Source organism: Drosophila melanogaster, chromosome 3L (genome assembly GCF_000001215.4).
Source record: "Drosophila melanogaster chromosome 3L".
In the NCBI taxonomy this organism is placed as follows: domain Eukaryota; kingdom Metazoa; phylum Arthropoda; class Insecta; order Diptera; family Drosophilidae; genus Drosophila; species Drosophila melanogaster.
In genome coordinates, this window is record NT_037436.4 from 6,200,408 (window position 1) to 6,218,841 (window position 18,434).

At 47.4% G+C, this 18,434-nt stretch overlaps 2 protein-coding genes across 2 annotated transcripts; one reads left to right on the top strand and one right to left on the bottom strand.

The window, feature by feature from the left end:
* Positions 1 to 65: 65 nt before the first annotated feature.
* Positions 66 to 3,369, top strand: CG8219 (uncharacterized protein). The gene is made up of 9 exons (NM_139781.1): positions 66 to 231; positions 325 to 915; positions 969 to 2,036; positions 2,094 to 2,264; positions 2,319 to 2,490; positions 2,552 to 2,647; positions 2,703 to 2,778; positions 2,844 to 3,018; positions 3,080 to 3,369. The coding sequence occupies exons 1-9, from the start codon at positions 133 to 135 to the stop codon at positions 3,191 to 3,193; spliced, it is 2,562 nt and encodes an 853-aa protein (NP_648038.1). The 5' UTR covers positions 66 to 132; the 3' UTR covers positions 3,194 to 3,369.
* A 54-nt stretch (positions 3,370 to 3,423) lies between these two features.
* LanA (Laminin A) lies at positions 3,424 to 17,615 on the bottom strand. The gene is made up of 15 exons (NM_057269.3): positions 17,187 to 17,615; positions 16,696 to 16,842; positions 14,688 to 15,312; positions 14,395 to 14,604; positions 13,922 to 14,335; positions 13,583 to 13,855; positions 12,664 to 13,516; positions 11,957 to 12,608; positions 11,614 to 11,894; positions 11,319 to 11,547; positions 10,791 to 11,261; positions 8,829 to 10,729; positions 5,570 to 8,761; positions 5,286 to 5,500; positions 3,424 to 5,221 (listed from the first exon to the last, which is right to left on the bottom strand). Exons 1-15 carry the CDS (start codon positions 17,406 to 17,408, stop codon positions 3,768 to 3,770), a joined length of 11,139 nt encoding a protein of 3,712 aa, NP_476617.1. The 5' UTR covers positions 17,409 to 17,615; the 3' UTR covers positions 3,424 to 3,767.
* Positions 17,616 to 18,434: the final 819 nt, after the last annotated feature.

Sequence of the window (18,434 nt, forward strand, 5' to 3'; positions counted from 1 at the left end):
TTTCTGATTTGTATGGGATATGAGTAGGCCGAGAACAGAGTGTCATTCTCTGTCACTTCGGTAGCCCCCTTTGGCAGACCTTACCCCACATTTATCATACAAAACCCGGCTAACTTTTGCATCAGCAGCAAAATGGCATGGACACCACGGGATGAAGGTCTGCAGCAGCTCCTACCGATACTCAAGGACTCACAGTCTCCCGGTAAAGCCACGCAGCTAGCCGTGCAAGAGGTAAGTACCGAAGACCCAACTGATTTAGCAATCCTCATCGGGTGCTTCCCGGACTTCAACAACTATCTCGTCTATGTGCTCACGAATCTGAAGACGGAAAACGAGGCAACGCGCTCCATGAGCGGCCTAATCCTCAAGAACAACATTCGCATGCACGACATCACTCTGCAGCCGGAACACCTGGAGTATATCAAACACCAGTGCCTGCAGGCAGTGGGCGACTCTTCACCCGAGATCCGTGGCACCGTGGGCATTCTGATTACCACCATTGCCAGCAATATCGGTCTGCACAACTGGCCGCAGCTGCTTCCATCTCTCTGCGAAATGCTCGACAACCAGGACTACAATGTGTGCGAAGGAGCATTCAGTGCTCTGCAGAAAATTTGCGAGGACTCTGCCGGAATTTTGGAAAATATGCCATTAAATACAATGATTCCAAAGTTCCTGGAGTACTTTAAGCACAGCAGTCCAAAGATCCGCTCCCACGCCATTGCCTGCATCAACCAGTTCATCATCAACAGATCACAGGCCCTGATGCTAAACATAGACAGCCTCATTCAGAACCTCTTAGACGTGCCCTCGGATAATGACCCAGCGGTTCGCATGAACGTCTGCCACGCATTGGTTGGTCTGGTGGGGGTGCGCATAGACCTTATGATGCCGCACATGTCGCAGATTATTGAGGTATGAAGTTAAGGTTTAGTTTTAAATTTTAACGTAATGAAAAATCTCTGTAGCTCATTTTGTTGCGCTCCCAGGACGCCGATGAGAACGTGGCTCTGCAGGCCACCGAATTTTGGCTTTCATTGGGAAAGCAGAGAAACTGCAGGGATATACTTTCTCCCATTCTATCCCAGTTAGTCCCAGTTCTTGTAAGCCGAACGCAATACACGGAGACGGACATTATTCTTCTGAAGGGCGATGTAGGTGAAGATGACAAGGAGCCTGATAGACAGCAGGATATCAGTCCACGTTTCCACATGTCCCGCGTACACGGTATAAGTAATGAATTGGATGAAAACTCGGACGACGATATGTGGGATTCGGCATTGAACTTGCGCAAGTGCAGCGCTTGTGCTCTCGACATTATTTCGAAAATTTTCGGCGATGTCTGTCTGCCCCTTATGCTGCCCATCCTAAAGGAGGCGCTATTCCACCAGGAATGGGTGATCAAAGAAAGTGGTGTGATGGCCTTGGGAGCTATTGCGGAGGGCTGCATGCAGGGCTTGATCCCACACTTACCAGAGCTGATTCCCTACCTAATTACCTGTCTGTCTGACAAGAAGCCACTCGTACGCTCCATTACATGCTGGACGTTCATGCGATTCCCCAAATGGGTGCTCAACCAGCCGCACGACAAGTACTTGGAGCCTCTAATCGAGGAACTGCTGAAGTGCATCCTGGACTCCAATAAGCGCGTTCAGGAAGCTGCGTGCTCTGCCTTTGTCGCTCTGGAGGAGGAGGCCTGCACGCAACTGGTGCCCTACCTGGAGAATATGCTAAAGACGTTCGTCTTAGCCTTCTCCAAGTACCACCAAAGGAATCTACTGATAATGTACGATGTCGTTGGTCTTTTAGCGGAGTCCGTCGGTCATCATCTGAATAAACCGCAATATATTGACATCCTAATGCCTCCGCTAATGGATAAGTGGAACCTGGTAAAGGACGACGACAAAGATATAATCTATTTGTTGGAGTGCCTATCGAGCATCGCCACTGCGTTGCAGTCCTCCTTTCTGCCCTACTGCGACTCGGTGTATCGAAAGGGCATCTCCATTATTGAGGAGACTATCAACCAGGACATGGTAAGCAACTGTGTTAGCTTCAATGTAAATCTATCAATGAACTCGACTCCTTTCAAGATGTGTAAACAAAGCCAATCAACCGATTATCCTGACAAGGAGCGCATGGTTATCGCCCTGGATCTGGTGTCTGGCTTGATCGAGGGGCTGCAGAGCCTCATAGAGCCACTGGTGGCCAACAGCAAACTTTTGCAGCTGCTCTGCCAATGCATGGGCGACGTTATGCCCGAAGTAAGTTTTACCTAATTAATATACTCGTGTATATGGGATTAAAATACATATTAGGTTCGCCAATCATCGTTTGCCCTGCTGGGTGATTTGAGCGGGGCTTGTTTTTCCCAGGTATACCCCTACACGGCCCACTTTATTTTGATCTTGGTGCAAAACCTAAACCCCAGCGTTGTTGGTGTGTGCAACAATGCAGTTTGGGCCATAGGGCAAATCTGCGTTAAGTTGGGTAAGTTGGCTTGGTTCTCTTATAATGTAACAAAAAAGATTTTTTGTATTTCGCCCCTAAGGTGAGGAAACCAAGCCGTACGTACGCCTTCTGCTTAGCGAACTAATGATCCTGATGAACCGGCAGGACATTCCAAAAAATCTTTCGAGGAATGCGGGTAAGTAATTTGGCCTGATTTAAAGTAATTTATTATTATTATTCTTTTTTTTAAGCAATAACACTTGGGCGCCTCGGAAATGCATGTCCAGATGAAGTGGCTCCCTATTTGCCCGAATTCCTACGCCAGTGGTATGTACACATTAAATGCTTCATTTGCTCATTTTTTAAATTATCCTTTCTTCCACGAAATGAAGGTGCTTGTTATTGCGTTACGCATATGACCACGACGAGAAGTATTTGTCTTTTATGGGAATGTGCCATATGATCAGGGAGAATCCAGGAGGCGTGGTGCCCGACTTCTTATTCTTTTGCGATGCCATTGCCTCGTGGGACAATCCTCCACAGGATCTGCGTCAGATGATTCGAAGAGTAAGTTATTTCCGGAAATTATTAATTTTCGTCTTTCAACAATACTCGTTTGTTATTCTAGATTATCGAAGGCTTTAAGAACCAAACGGGTGCGGAGAATTGGCTAATTTTTTTGGGGAAATTTCCACAACCACTGGCCTGCCGGCTAATCGAACTGTACGACATCGAATACTAATCCGAAGCTATCCAGCCAATTATGTATTGCTTCAATCATCATTCTAATTTTACTAAGTAACCAAAGCCCCAAAAAAAGTCAGCTATTGAGTAATATACGATTTTATATAATCATTTATAATATGAATAATTCAACAAAACCTGAAATATTTTTGTAAATAAAGTCTCAATAATTGTAAAAATGTATGTTACACCATTTAAAACTTATGACATAAAAAAACAAAAGTTTTAGTTTCATTAAAATGTTTATTTTATTGGTTTATTGGAATTACAAAAATGCAAGATTCTCTTAAGGAGTTTTAAAAAGGATATATAAATGTAAATGGCTTTAATAGAATTGGCACGCAGTTTGGCTTATAGTACTAGGAATATATACGACTGGCATCTTTGCTAAGGATCTATTACTTTGAAGACCTTATGACTTTTTTATGACCCGTCGATTTTGTTCGTTTGAAATTTGATCGTTCGTTGTCCTTTGATTAGCAGTTGTCGGCAAAAGAAGATTCTTCCTGGCAGTTTTTCGTAGTCGTTGTCCAAATAAATCATAGGTCCTTAAGTCGTTCCGAAGTTCTTTATTAGTTGAGGGGACAATAGCCCTGCCAAATATCGCCAACGACCATGTTCGGCGTGATGTTGATCATCCTTTGGTTAACCTCCACCTTGCTGATGCAGCCCTTAAAGGACTTCTTGGTCTTGATGCCCGGGGCCCTCTGGAAGGCCACATGTCCGCCCAAGAACAGCGGACGATTGGTCCTTGTGATCACTGATCCTTCGTTGCCCACGCCGGGGTTGGAGCTAATGAAATCCACGGCTATGTTGATCACAAACTTGGATTTGATGGCCTGAACATTGCGCGTCTTGCCATCGCAGAAGCTTTCGTTGTTGGGCAGCTTATAGTTGGTGGACACAATGTTCTTCAGATCGGTCTTCACGGTAAAGTACAAGGTATTGTCTACTAGCTCGAGTATGGCATAAGAGTTCTTGCCGTGCACAGAGAAGAGCAATCCGTTGGGATCCCTCGGTCGGAAATCGAAGCTGATTTTCATCTCAGTGCCCACATCGAAGTGATCAAAGATCTTTACAAACGCCTTCTGGTTATTGAAGAACAAACCGCGTTCCACCTGCTCAGAGCACGGAACCACTCCAAACTCCTCCGGTGGTGTTTCCAGATCCATAGCGTCGAACTTGATGTTCTTGAGGCAGCCGTTAAAGTACGGTACTTCAGTCTTGAAATCGGTGAGATTCTTAACCTCCGACTCCAGGAACTTGTTAACTCCGCCCAGATAGATGGGCAACTCGACAGCCAATACCGGAGCGGATCTTTCCGCATTCAGATCCACGGAACCCGGCTGCTCCAACTTGTCGATGAGCAGGGATACCTTGCGTTGGGTCCGCACCACCTCCACGGTGTGCCAGGTGCCGTCGTTCAGCTCCGCCTCGGTAGTGATCTTGGCCTGCAACTGTGCACCCACCCGTATCTCGTATGTCACCCGACCGTCCAGAAGATACACGGCTATGAAGTCATCGCGCTGCTTACTTCCGGCATAAATGAGCAGACCGTTTGGTCGCTCAGTACGGAATGAGATGCCAATGTCATGGTGACGGCGTACCTTCACCGGCAGTGAGTTAATCTGCAGGCGCTGCTCCCGCAGTCCATAGAATCGGTAACCCGCCTCTGTGAAATCAACATCGAAATTGGGTTGCTCCGGCAACTTGCAGCGCTCATCGCTGGGAAGGTTCAGCTTGGCTGGTGGCCGCGTTGTTAGGATCTTTTGCGGTGTTTTCGCCTCAATCTCCTTCTCCTCATCAATGACTATCGGGGATGGTGTCGTAGTAGTTGTCGTTGTTGAAGTTGTAGTAGTCGATGTTGTTGTGGTAGTTGTCGTGGTGGTCGTAGTGGGCGTTGTGGGCGGTAGTGTGCTTTCAATATCTGGCTTAAGTGGGGGCAGAGTATCGGCGTTTGACCACGGAGACTCCACCTCGTTGTCTCCACTTGGGTAGTAACTGGGCACCAAACTTGGTTCGTAGGCTGTAAGCAAATAGAGATTTTTATAAATCGGCTTTCAATCGGATGTTGTATCCTGTCAACTCACCTAGTACATGTGGTGGGCAACCGTTGATGTTGCCATTCTTCTTCTCAGCACTGTTGGCAAAGTTAATGATCTCCTCGTTCACGGTTACATCGCTGATGCAACCGACAAAGTAGGCCAAAGAGGCCAACGCGTTCCTCGGTGTTCGATAGTTGTCCGGCAAGCCAGCAAAGAAGATGTCACCACCCTCCAGGATTAATGGTTGTGGAGAACCAAGTCTATGAGAATGTAAAAATGTAGATTAGCATAGGAACCACAAAAGAGATCGAAGTCTTCTTTAAACTTACCTCTTGTTATCTACATCATCGACCGTAAGACGAAGTTCACCTTGGGTGTGCTGAACTGTAACCACATGATCCTCGCCATCGTTCAGAATACGATCGTCGATTACCAACTGACTGCCCATGCTGTTGAGCTTGAGCAAACCATCTTGTAGGCTGAGGCCAATGGTGGAACTCTGGTCATGATTGGCGGCATAGAAGAGTACGCCATTCGGTTGCGTGGTCTTGAAGTGCAGAACCACATGCAGATTGTTATCTGAGGAAACGTTGTTCATCCTCAGGAATCCGTACTCATGCGGCGCATATGACACCACCGTGGAGAACTTCGCCGAGCATCCTTCCTCAACTCCGCCGCCAGTTACGTATTCTGTAAGGTCGACCACTCCCTGGTTGATCACAACATTATCGATGCAGCCATCAAAGTTGGGTTGCAAACTTATCGAGGTATTCAGACGTCTCGGATGACCACCGAAGTATAATCTCCTCAGCTTGGGCAACTCCAAGTCCGCTTCCAATGGAGCATTGGTCCGTGATATTACTATATCGTCGACCTTGAGAAGGCCGTTTCGGTTTTCCCTTTCCGCCTGGACCTTGTGCCATTGGTTGTCATTGTAGCGATCCTGGCTGCCGGATTGAACGCCTCCACCTTCACCCAAACTAATGTTGAAGAAGATAGCTCCGTCAATCATCTCAATGCTCATGTAGTGCTTATCCCTGCCGTAGAAGAACAGCAGTCCATTGGAAGTATCCTTGTCTGCCTTGAAGCTGAACTGGATGCTGGAGCGGCTCTTCAAGTTCGATGTGGCGTTCAGTTGGACGTATCCATTACCCTTGAACCGCAGACCAGTTACCGGCTTCTTCTTCTCGAGCAGCACATCCCGCTCCCTGGCGCCCTGGTCGTTATCATCGCCATATACAAAGTTCCACAATCCTACGCTCTCATCGCCAATCTTTAGATCCTCAATGTCGCCGGAGAAGGAGTTAGTGGTCAAGTCTGGCGGAGCATTGAAGTCCGAAATACCCGGATAGCCACCAACAAATAGGCGACTGTTCTTATCCACATGAAGGATATTCTGGGATCCTTCAAGATAGCCAGACTTGCTGTGCTCAACCACGTCACCGTTGGGTAGTTCTTCCCTAATTGTTAGCTTGGCATTCGGACCCATGCGATCCACAACAGCCTGATACCAGCGACCATCTGCCACGTACTTATCGCTGGTGATGCGTTCCGGCCCATTGCCCAAATCTATGGTAAGAATCGGATAGCCATTCACAATCTCAACGGCCACAAAGTCGTTGTTCTTCTGGGCGGTCTTGTTGTCATTGCCCAGATATAAAAGGAAACCGGATGGCTCGGTGGTGCGGAAATAGGTCGATAGATTGGTGCGAGTGGCTAGCAACTTGGTCTTTTCCGGTGTCTTCAGTTCCAGGATCGTGCTTGGCTTGAAATTGACGCCCACCTTGATGCTGTTGGCCAACTGGCGAGCAGCCTCCACTTGGGCCTTCAAGTTCTCGATTTCCTGGCCCAACTGCCGGCTCTGACTGCCCACACGGTGCTGCTGTTCCTCGATATCCTCTGCCAATTCGCTTAGCTTCGAAACGGATCCTTCTACGTCATCCAATTGTTTGTTAGCTTGAGAAACGTCCTTATTGGTCAGATCCAAATCTCTATTGATGCCATGTGCCTTCTCGAGTTCCTTTGGCGTTTGGACACTCACAGGTTCGAGTATCTCTAGGACGTTCTTCAGTATCTCCAGAGCATCACTGGCATTGGCATTTGAATTCTTCCACATATCCCTCTGCGACTCAGCTGGCAGTTGGTCAATCAGCTTGTTAATATCCTTCAGCTGGTGTTCGGTGGCATTGTTCACGGCTGAGATTTTCTGCACCTTGCCGGCCGAAGCGTTCAGACGGGGCTCTAGGTCGTCTTGTACCTTCTGCAGAGACTGGCGTGCTCTCTGGAGAAGATCAGTAGATCCAGTGTCAGCGAGATGAGCTCTCTCTTCAATGCCATCTGTCTTATCAGTGGCATTTCCGGCCGCAGAGATTGCATCCTGACTGAGTTTCTGGGCAGCTTCAACGGCCTCAACGATTCCCGAGTAGGCAGTTGCGGCCTTGATGGCCGGCTCCGCACTGGCGGTCATATCCGTGTATTGGGCAGCCAGATCTTGGGCCTTAATGGCCAATTCGGCCGCCTTCTGTTCGGCTTGATCGGTAAGGGCATCCGCCTCCTTATGCTGGTCCTCCCTCACGGGTAATTCTTCGTCCACATTTTTATTGAACGAATTGAGCTCGTTTAGAGCATCTCTCAAGTTATCCAACTTCTGATTAATTTGATTCAGGGTCAGATCGCCATTGATGAGGAAATTGCCAGCATCTTTGATGTTCTTCTCTGCCTGTAGCTTTTGCTCCGAAACGGTGTCGAATTTAGAGTTGTCAAAGGCCTTCTGGTTGGCCACATTGCGGCGCTCAACGTCAGCGGACTTGGCTTGTGAAGCTTCGCTCCAGTTGAAAAGATCTTCCAGATGGTCGCTGAATTCTCCAATATCATTCTTGAGGGCATTGAGGCTCTTGTTTTGCGCCTTGATGGGCAGAACTAGAGTGTTCACTTCTTCATAGAGTTTCCTCGCCTTTTCCAGGACTTGTTCATTGGGTGTAAGTTCGATACTGGTTCCGTTGATTTGTCCCAAAATGTGCTGTGCTTGCTCCAGAGCAGCATCAATCTTTGTGCTCGCTGCCGCCTCGAGATTCTTGGAAAGAGCTTCCACCGAAGCGATGGCCTCTTTGGCCTGGTCGGCACTCTTGACCGCCTCATCATAAGCAACTGTTATGTTACCCAAAGTGGTGCTCGATCGCTCACGGATATCGAAGGCGTTGGCCAGGGTCTGGTTGACCTGTTTGGCATAGGACTTGGCATCGGATTCCAATTCGCTGTTGGCCTTTTTGGATGGACTCAGGTCCACGCTGTTGGGATCCAATAGCTTAACCTTGGGCTCCAGTTCATCGGCCAGCTGGTCGTAATAGTTCAATTTTTGACTGGTGAAGAAGGCCAGGGTTACACTGTTAAAGTCCTCCAGGACACTATCGATCTGATAGCGCATTCGATCAGTGACATCCAAAAGGGCGTGGTGGCAGTTGTTGCACTCCTGACAGCCTTCATCCTTGATCAGAACCCATCGATTCGGACAAGCGTCGCATCTGGAATGACGAAAGTAGTTTTAGTACACTCAACATTTAGAAACCAAAGATCACAAGTGTTAGTTACCTATCTCCAATTACTCCTGGCAGACATTGGCACTTGCCGGTGTTGGGATTGCAACCGAATCCTCGTGAGTATCCCTGATTGCAATTGCACGGAGTGCAACCGTCCTTTTCGTATTTCCAATGGTCAACGGCGCATCGATCGCACTGTCGTCCTGTCACTCCCGACTTGCAGGCACAGTGACCTGTGTGTGGGTCACACTGCGTTGAATTGGAGGCAGCACCGCAGTCGCAGGCTCGGCACCCAACACCTGACTCAAATCCATAGTGATCCGGCTTACAGCGATCGCAACGGTCGCCAATGACGTTCTCGTGACAGGTGCAGACGCCCACAAAGGGATCACACGTCTGGGTGCCCAGATCATCGCAGTCGCAGCTCTGGCAGTTCTTTAGCTTGATAGCATCGCCATAGAATCCAGGTGCACACAGATTACAGGCAGCACCGAAGGTGTTATTCAAGCAGCGAAGACATTCACCGGTCCTAGTGTCGCAAGATCCCTGATCCTCTGGATTGATGTTACCGGAACACTCGCACGGCTTGCACACCTGTCCTATGCTCTCTGGCTCTCCATAGAAACCATTGGCGCAAGACTCGCAACGTGGTCCTGTATATCCTGGCTTGCACTCACAATGGATTTGGTCTCCGCTCTCGGAGATTTCGCAACTGGTGGCAAAGTTGTTCGAGTCAAATGGCAGTGGGCAAGCGCAGATCATACAATCTCCGGGTGTTCCATTCGTGGCGTTTCCATAGTAACCGGACACACAGCGCTCACAGTGATCACCCTCTGTTCCATGCTGGCACTTTGAACAGATTCCGGTAGCGCAATCACAGGTCTCCGAATGTCCATTGCACTCGCAGGGAATGCAGTAACCACCATAAGGTCCGCTGGGATCTCGGTAGTAGCCCGGGGCACAGTCCTCGCACGAGTGTCCGGAGTAACCAGGTGGGCAGGAGCAACGCTCCACGGCCAGGAACTGGTATTCGCCAGTGCCATCTGCATCCTCATCGGCTAGAGTTAGATACACATCGGACAGGTGGGTCACCAAGGTCTGTTCCCAATAGTTGGCTCTGATAAAGATTACTTTTAGATCCCGCAGAACCATCATGAAATCAGCTCGTGAAACTGGTTTTCCGGAAATCGTCTGGAAATTCGATTCCACTATATTGACGCGGTTGGTGAATGGTTCATTTCGGCTGGGCTGCTCATAGCTTGTATGGACCAGGGCATTGTGTTCACTGAACAAAATTACATCCGGAGCCACAATGTATTTGCCGTCGAAGCCAGAAGTGAAATGTAAAGTATAAGCCAGGTCTCCGCCATAAGCAGAGATGTGATTATTCTGGTTAAGCAGATAGTCCAGAACCCCAAAGTACGCAGGTCGTTCATCGTTGACCTCCCGTAAGGTAAAGTCTGCCTTCAGCGTGGTCTCATTCAGAAGAATTTCATCCGCGGGTACGGGCCACATATCAAACTTGATGCTCTCCTCGTGGAATTCCGGAGTAGTGATGGACACATGCTTAAGCAGGCTCACATTGTAAACTCTGAGATAGGCACTGTCGCATCGCGAAGTCTTGCCAAAGCAGAAGCAAGTGGTGCAACCATCCGGATTCGACTCCTGCAGATTGTATGTTCCATCGACACACTGGTCACAGTCCCTTCCAACCACATTCTTCTTGCAGAAGCATGCGCCATCGATCTTGTCACACACCTCCAGTTCGGTGCCGGGCTTGTGGCAACTGCACTGCTCGCAGTGCGGGAAGTTAAAGTATCCATTGGAGCAAACATCACAGGCCCTGCCCTCGATATTTTGCCGACACTCGCAGGTTCCATTGAACAGATCGCACTGGGAGTTTCCATTGGCAATGCCCATAGGATTGCATGCACACTCCTCGCAGCCAATGACCTGGTGGACAATGAAATGCGATTTTTAGCACCTGCTGTTGAAGGCTAGTCAAAAATCTTACCTGATGGAATCCATAGGTGTTGGGGGCGCACTTCTCGCACAAATCCCCAATGACATTGGGCGGACACATGCACTCACCAGTGGTGGGCTCACACATGGCGCTATTGGGACACTTGCATGGCTTGCAGTCGGGGAATCCGTAGTATCTACTGCGACAGGCTCCGCACGTGCGCTCAATCACATTCGGCTTGCACTGGCACTGACCTCCGAACGGATGACACTCGAAGCTCGTGGATCCGGCGTAGTCGCAATTGCAAGGCAATGCTCCACTATTGTAATCGGCTGTTAGAGAGAAAACGGATTTCTTGCAGAAATCACTGGCATTGTGGGTTATGTGGAAGTGGTCATGGCCGCAGTTCTGAATGAACTCCTTGGTCTGGTCGAAGGTCTCTTCCACCAGTAGGTCATCATTGTACTGCTTCAAGGGAACCACCACCAGGTAGTCCAGCCAAACGCTCTGGGATCGATCGGTCTAAAACCAATTTGCGGTTTTAAAGTAGCTTAAGATTGTATTTTATAATAGTCTTACCGTAATCGTGAACTTGAACTCGTCGTCAATCTCGAACGAACCCTCTCCGGCGGGGCGTATCACACCGCGGCATCCGGAACTCGATGGACAGTGCTGAATGTCGAACTTGCCATCGTACTGGTTCTTGCCCGCTGTCAGCGTGTAGTACACCTGGTATTTGGGGTGGCTCGGTTGGTAGTACTTCACCAGGATCACAAATAGATTCGGTTTTGTAGCATCAACCTTTGATCTGTATATAAAATAATATAAATAAATAAATAATATATAATATAATATAAAGAAGTGACAAACTCACTCAATCACGATGGTTGCTTCATTTTGACTGTCTAAGTGGACCAGCTTAACTCGTTCATCGAGTGAGGCATATGGAGGTTTGTTGGTGGCAATACGGTCCTCATGATCAGTTTCGAACTCGATCTTCTTGGAATCGGGAACGGAACGGAATTTCGGAGTGGCGCATTGCTGATCATGGATCACACAGACGGGACTTGGGTTGATGTAGTCAATGGACCATTGGTCGACGGGAATTGCTGTCACCGAGATAATCGGGAAACGAGAACCATCTTCGATGTCAGCCTGAACAAAATAGGAAAGTGATTATTTTGCTGTTAATAGCTTGATTAATATTTCGAACTCACGGAGATGATGACTGGCTGCAAATCCTCTTTGTTAATATAGAATGACTTCTCCATACCATCCTCGTTAACTGATGTTCGGCAAATAGTCGAGTATAAGCATGGATACAACAGCACGGATGTTTCCGAATCTGGATTATCCTTTAGTTTTAAGTTGATATAGTAACTGTCGGGGAAGTTCCTATCGCTGATGTAGTCAATCACGAAGATATACCGGCCACTTCGTGGCACATCCACGATGTAGTGCAGCTCATTTTGGGATCCGCTCAGTACGGGAATATCACCGACATGGCTCACAATCTGCAGATGCTCCGGATCAGTGTACGTCTCGACGGGATTGGTCGGCTTGGAGTTTTCACCGATGACGAATGGAGTTGCCGCTGGTGAGAACACTTCCACAGAGGCGTACTTGTAGTGACGGCACAGCTCCATGTTGCCCAGTTCACAGGGATTTGAGATGTGGCGCGTTAGAATTCCGGCTTCGTAGTAAGCGGCGGGTAGGAGAACAAAGTAATCAAGCATCACATTCTTGTTGGCCTTGGTGGTAAATACATAACGACCCGGATCCAAAACAATGGCTGAGGGTTTCACTCCCAAGGGACCCGCAACAGTTACGAACTGAGGTTCCGATGTGGGTTGCAGTAGAACCTTAACGCTGTAAAACCGGAATACTTAAGATCTTTCTCTAGCAAAGTTCTACAAATACTTACTGCTGATCAACCTCCAGAGGATTGTCTGAAGTAACCGAAATGGTGGCAGTGACATTCTCGGCATTTGGATTCACATATCGCAGGACAATACGATACAGAGATGACTTAAAGACATTGACCTCGTTCCGTACATCGTTCTGAATGGCGTTGAACACCACATAGCCCTTGCTGCTAAATCCGGGGAATGCCGCCTCATCGTAGTCGTAGCGCACCTGAGTGCCCGATGGTAGTGATCCATCCTCGTATTCGTACTGGAACTGATGCAGCGTTGGGAAGAAGTGGGTGGTCAGTGGCTGGGTACATGCCAGACCCGTAATCCTCGGGTGGCACTTACACTGTCCGCTGATCTTGTCGCAAACACTTTGCCACGAGCCGCCCACATCGCAACTGCAGTCCTTGCAGCCAAACAGCGAGGCACTGTCCAGATCGAAGGTACCATCCCGACACTCCTGGCAGCGCCTGCCTTGAGTATGCGGCTTGCAGGGACACTGTCCGGACTTCGAGGTACAGGTGTCCAGTGCGGAAATAGTACCATCTGTCCAACAATCGCAAATCTCACATCCCTCAGTATTGCTGATGTTCAGGTTCCAGTACAATGGCTTGCACTCATTGCAGATCCTGCCCGTCACTCGCTCCTTGCACTTGCAGAGCTCACCCACGGGCACCGATCCGCATCCGGCGAACTTATCGATCACTCCTGCAGGATCACAGTTGCAGTCCTCGCAGCTGGGGAAGTTGTAGAAGCCCTCCTTACAGGAATCGCACTGACGTCCGTCAAAGTTGGGCTGACACAAGCACTGTCCGTCTGAATTACAGGACACTCCCTGAGATCCGTGAGAGTCACAGTGACAAGCTGCAAATCAAGATAAATTAGAGGTTATTAAAATTGAAATGAAATCTGATGGCTGAGGGTACATACGTAGACAATCCGGATAGCTGTAGTATCCGGCAGTACAGAGCGTGCACTGTTTCCCGGCAAAGTTGTTGAGGCAGTTACATTTGCCCGTGTTGTCGCAGGTGATCGCCGAACTACCCGTGCTGGAGCAGTTGCATGGCTTGCAGTCCGGATAGTTGTAAAATCCTGGCAAGCACTGATCGCATCTTGGGCCTCCAAAACCTTCACGACAGATGCACTGGCCAGACTGCTTGTTGCAGATTTCCGACTCCGTGCCCTGGTTGTCGCAGTCGCAGTCTGCCAAGGAGAATCATAATCAGCATCAGTTGGTTTTTCAACTTTAAAATATTATTAATTTCTTACATGAGCAAGTAGGGTAGTTGAAGTATCCGTGCTTGCAGCGCTCGCAGTTGTCGCCTCCGAAATTGGTCAAGCACTTGCACTCTCCAGTGGTCACGTTGCAGTCGTTGGTAATCGAGCCGATTTTGTTGCACTCGCATGCCTTGCACTCGGGGAATCCGTAGTATCCTTCGGCGCACTGCTTACAGTAGGCCCCCGCGAAATTGATCTTGCACGGGCACTGCTGTCCGCTTTCAGCCTCGCAGTGGTAGCCATTGGTTCCATTCAGATTACATTCGCACTCCCGGCAATTGGGGTAACCATAGTATCCATACGCGCAGGAGTCGCAACTTGGCGGTTGGAAGGCAGCACGGCACTCACAGTTTCCGGTCTCCTCCTCGCAGTGTCCGGTGGAGAAGAAGTAGTCGCATTGGCAGGCTAAATGGATGGGAGAACGATGGTATTACGGATTCCTTTAAATTATAACTGGCTCTTACGGCTGCAGACATCGGTCTCGTTCCAGTGCTTGCCCTTGGGTCTATAGTATTTCGGCTTGCACTTGTTGCAGTTAATTCCCACGGTATTGTGCTGACAGTTCTGGCAAACACCACCACCATCGTAGTGTCCGTGAATGTCCAGGGACAGTCCCTTGCGGTTCACTTCCTCATCGTACTTGCACTCGTTGCTGTGACCATGACAGTTGCAGGCTAGTAATAAAATTCGGAAATAAAGATCCGGGTCTCTGTCCGCTCAAGAGAGATGTCCGTTCAAAAGACTACACAATACTTACGTTCGCAGTTGAATGGTCGGGCATTGGTGTTTTGGCGCCACTTTTTCTGCTCGAATCCAGGACAGCACTCGTTGCACTGGATGCCGCACGTGTGATGCTGGCAACGGCATGCGAGGATGCGGACTGGGCTCTTCGGGTCCTTGACGTCACAGGTGTCGGCGTGTCCATTGCACATGCACCTTCCTCCGATCGAGATGTCCTTGATCGAGTAGAAGTAGCGACGCGTCACCGTGGGATCTTGTCGAGCCACAGACATCAAATGTCCCAAAAGATTCTTGGTGCGAAGCAGACGAATCCTGACGTTAGTGGCACGAGTCCATTCCTGCAGCACCGTTGAGTTGAAGTAGTTGGTGGAACTGGGTCGCTCATTGAGCAGCATCACGGGAATCTCGCCGTTCTCCAGCGGCACAATCTTTGAGTATTCAGTGGTGCAGATGACGTCGTCGTCGCGGGTAATTGGCTTGTAGGTGTCCTTGCCAAAGTACGTCTCACAATCGGCGGGGGTATCGGAAAAGTGCTGCCAAGGCGTCCAGGTCTTGCCATAATCCGTGGACTTCTCCAGCGTCCAGAGACCCGGACGAGGGGAGTTGCCCATGCGAATGAACAAATAGGCCACATGGAATTCCTGAAAAAGCGAACAGTGTAGAGATCAGAAAATATATTACATATTACACACATTGTTAAATTAAAAATGTTATTGAGTAACCCCAAATATGTTAAAGATAAGATTTACTCATTTCAATTTCAATATAAGAGTCTTCAACAATTTTACCCACTTTAGTTTTTTCAAGTCTCCCCCAAGACACAAAATTCATTTTGAACAAGCAAATTCATTGAAATTTATTAGTCCAGCGTACACATTACGATTATATATGTACATACATCGCCTCACAGACAAATGTGAGACGACAACATGAGATCACTGTGGGGAAATTAACTCCAAATGTTCTGCAGTAGAACCGGCCACTTTTTCATCGTTTATTTATATTGTCTTGGGTTATGTTTGCTTTTTAATTTGGCTTCAATTGAAAGCGAACTGAGAGATACGAAGGTCCACACATATACAAAGATACAGCCATGCGTTAATATCTTTGTACACAGGCGCACATGTTTGGTTTCAGAGATTTGTTTACTTTTCTGTGTTTTCATTAGTTTCACCCATGTGGAAGTTCATGATTTTGAAGCAAAAAAACGTCGATGTACATAATTCTGCAAATATGTATCTCACAAATTTAGCATTCGAGTTGCCAGCATTCCTGGTGTTTCGCAGTCTATATATAAACCAATGTCTCATATTCAGTTGCATTTTGTGAATTAGGAAAAGTGCAACTAAGGAATTAACACGAATGAGATCATGCTGAGCTGTTGAAATCTTAGCGCAATTATTCTCAAAATTAAATTCCCGACCTCGTGGATTACTCGCTTCCGTTGCAAGTGAGATAAGAACGTAGGCGAGTCCGAGGCACAACTTTTTATAGAACAAACTGAGAAACAATCTGATGATAAGACTGTAGTTTCTTGCGACTCGGGCCCATTATCAGGCTGCTCTCAATTCATATTTGTCGCATGCTGGTGTGCCTTAAGAAACATAATGCCTTTATCGCTAAAAAAAACCATTCCGAATGAACCGCTCGAAAAAGTCAATGCTCCGAGTCGGTTTCTAAGCAGCCTGTAAACCGAGAACTCCCATTCAAAAGTGTGTGTATGTATGTTCGTACATATCTCTGTGTATATTGTATGTAGGGACTGCTGACATACTGATAACCCACAACTCCAAAGCCTTCCCCTTTGCCAACAACAAATACTCGAGCTCAGCAACATTTTTTTCGTTCAGTTTTTGCTGTGTCGACGTCGACGAAATGAAAACCCATTAAAATTGTTTTCAAATTTTACGATCCGATCCCATCGGTCGAACCCGAAAACGAGTTGCATCCATCCACCGTCTCCCCGTCTCTATGCGTTTCTTAGGCGGATACCTTTGGTATCTTTTATGTTCTCTGCTGCTTACCTGTTCGAAGTTGATGGTCAAATTGACTTCATTGAATTTCATGCCCCTGGACAACGGAGGACTCTGCCACCAGGCCTCGGTGCCATCGATCGCGTTCTCTGGCGGATGATTCCTCTCCGGCACCGTGGGATCGCAGTAATCGCAGACCTACAAAAACGCAGAAAACACATGTTAGAAAAAGAAAATGGAATCCAAATTCAGTCCAGAGTATTTTTAGAGCCCAATTCGAATGTTCAACACATGTGGGGGACGTCTAAATGCAGTGCACACTTGAAATATAAAGTTTTGATTTTTAACTAAATAATAGTTTGAAGAAATTCTTAATTAAGTTGGATAACCAATATAATCGATTGTAATTTGTTATCTCTCCTGATTCAGCTTTATTTTGAAATTAAACATTAACTTTTTTTCAGTGTAAAGTTAAAGATTATCTCATCATGTGTGTATACTGAAAAGATTTTTGGGCGTTGCTGGATGTCGATTATAGTTACCTGTCCCTGGATAACTGAATAGTCGATATGATCGTGTTCCGTATTGGCTCCCACTAGTTTGCAGTAGAGCTCTGGTCCATCCGTATCCTGGCCACACGTAGCTGTGGCATAAATCTTCCTGCCCGTGGCCAGATTGAAATATGGTGGCGTTAGCTCCGCCTGGCAATAGGAGATGGCCAGGATTACTAGCAGAGCCCCAATGGAGGCCACTCCGTGCCCCATTGTGCCGAGAGTTCAAGCACCCGCGCTGCGATAACGACAGTCCTTTCTCCACGGACCACTTCCGGTTCTATCTCTTTCTTTCCCGGTTCACTTATGTATGTATTTCACTTTCTTATCTGCTGTATTTCACTTTTTTCACTGTTCTTTTCGTATTCCTTTGGTGGAGCTCATCCAACCGCACTGGATGGCTCTTCTCGAGCAACTGATGGCACCGCAGCGAGAAGTTTTCCTCGAGACCCCGAAAAATTTGATTTTGATAGTCGTCCGATCGGCTCTTTTCGTATGCCTTCGGCTTTTCTCGTCTTCGGCATTCTATACAGCTGAGAGAACGATAGTCTTTCCGACCCTATAATGTATTCACATCCTCTTATCCGTCTTATTTCAGAAAATTCTGAAGCCGGAATAAAAGATACGGATTATCGCCATTTGACTTATGAGGTTATATAATCATTTAAAATATATGTAATTGTATTTAATTTGTTCATTATATCAGCATTCTTCTTGGGTTCATCATAACCTAGGATAATACGAACGTTAGTTGCTAGGATTGTTAACTTAGTTCTATCACCTGTAACCAAAGTTACTTAAGACCAAGATTGTAACATCATTTCAATGCAGTTTGGTGCTTTTACTATCATCTCACATGAAATGTGTTTATAAGTTATAATGATAATTGTCTTTTGAGAATGCCCAAAAAATTTGACGAAAAATTCAAATTTCATGTGTGTTCCTTGATAAATATTCTTTCCTCATTACATCGCAGCACATCTAACTGGTCTCGCAGTTGGTGAGCAACTGATTAAACTGCAGCGAGAAGTTTTCCCGAGGCCCCAAAAGTTTTGGTGTTCGTAGTCGCTCGATCGGCAGTCGATCGGGTGCTCTTCTCTTTGGCACTTTAATTTAACTGAGAGAATGTCCGCTTATCCGATTTTGTTTTGCTCTGAACGTATGTTTACAAAATCTTTTCCAGCTATTTGTTTTTTTTCTCATTCGCCGGCCGGGCGGAATCGGAACAAAACAAAACGG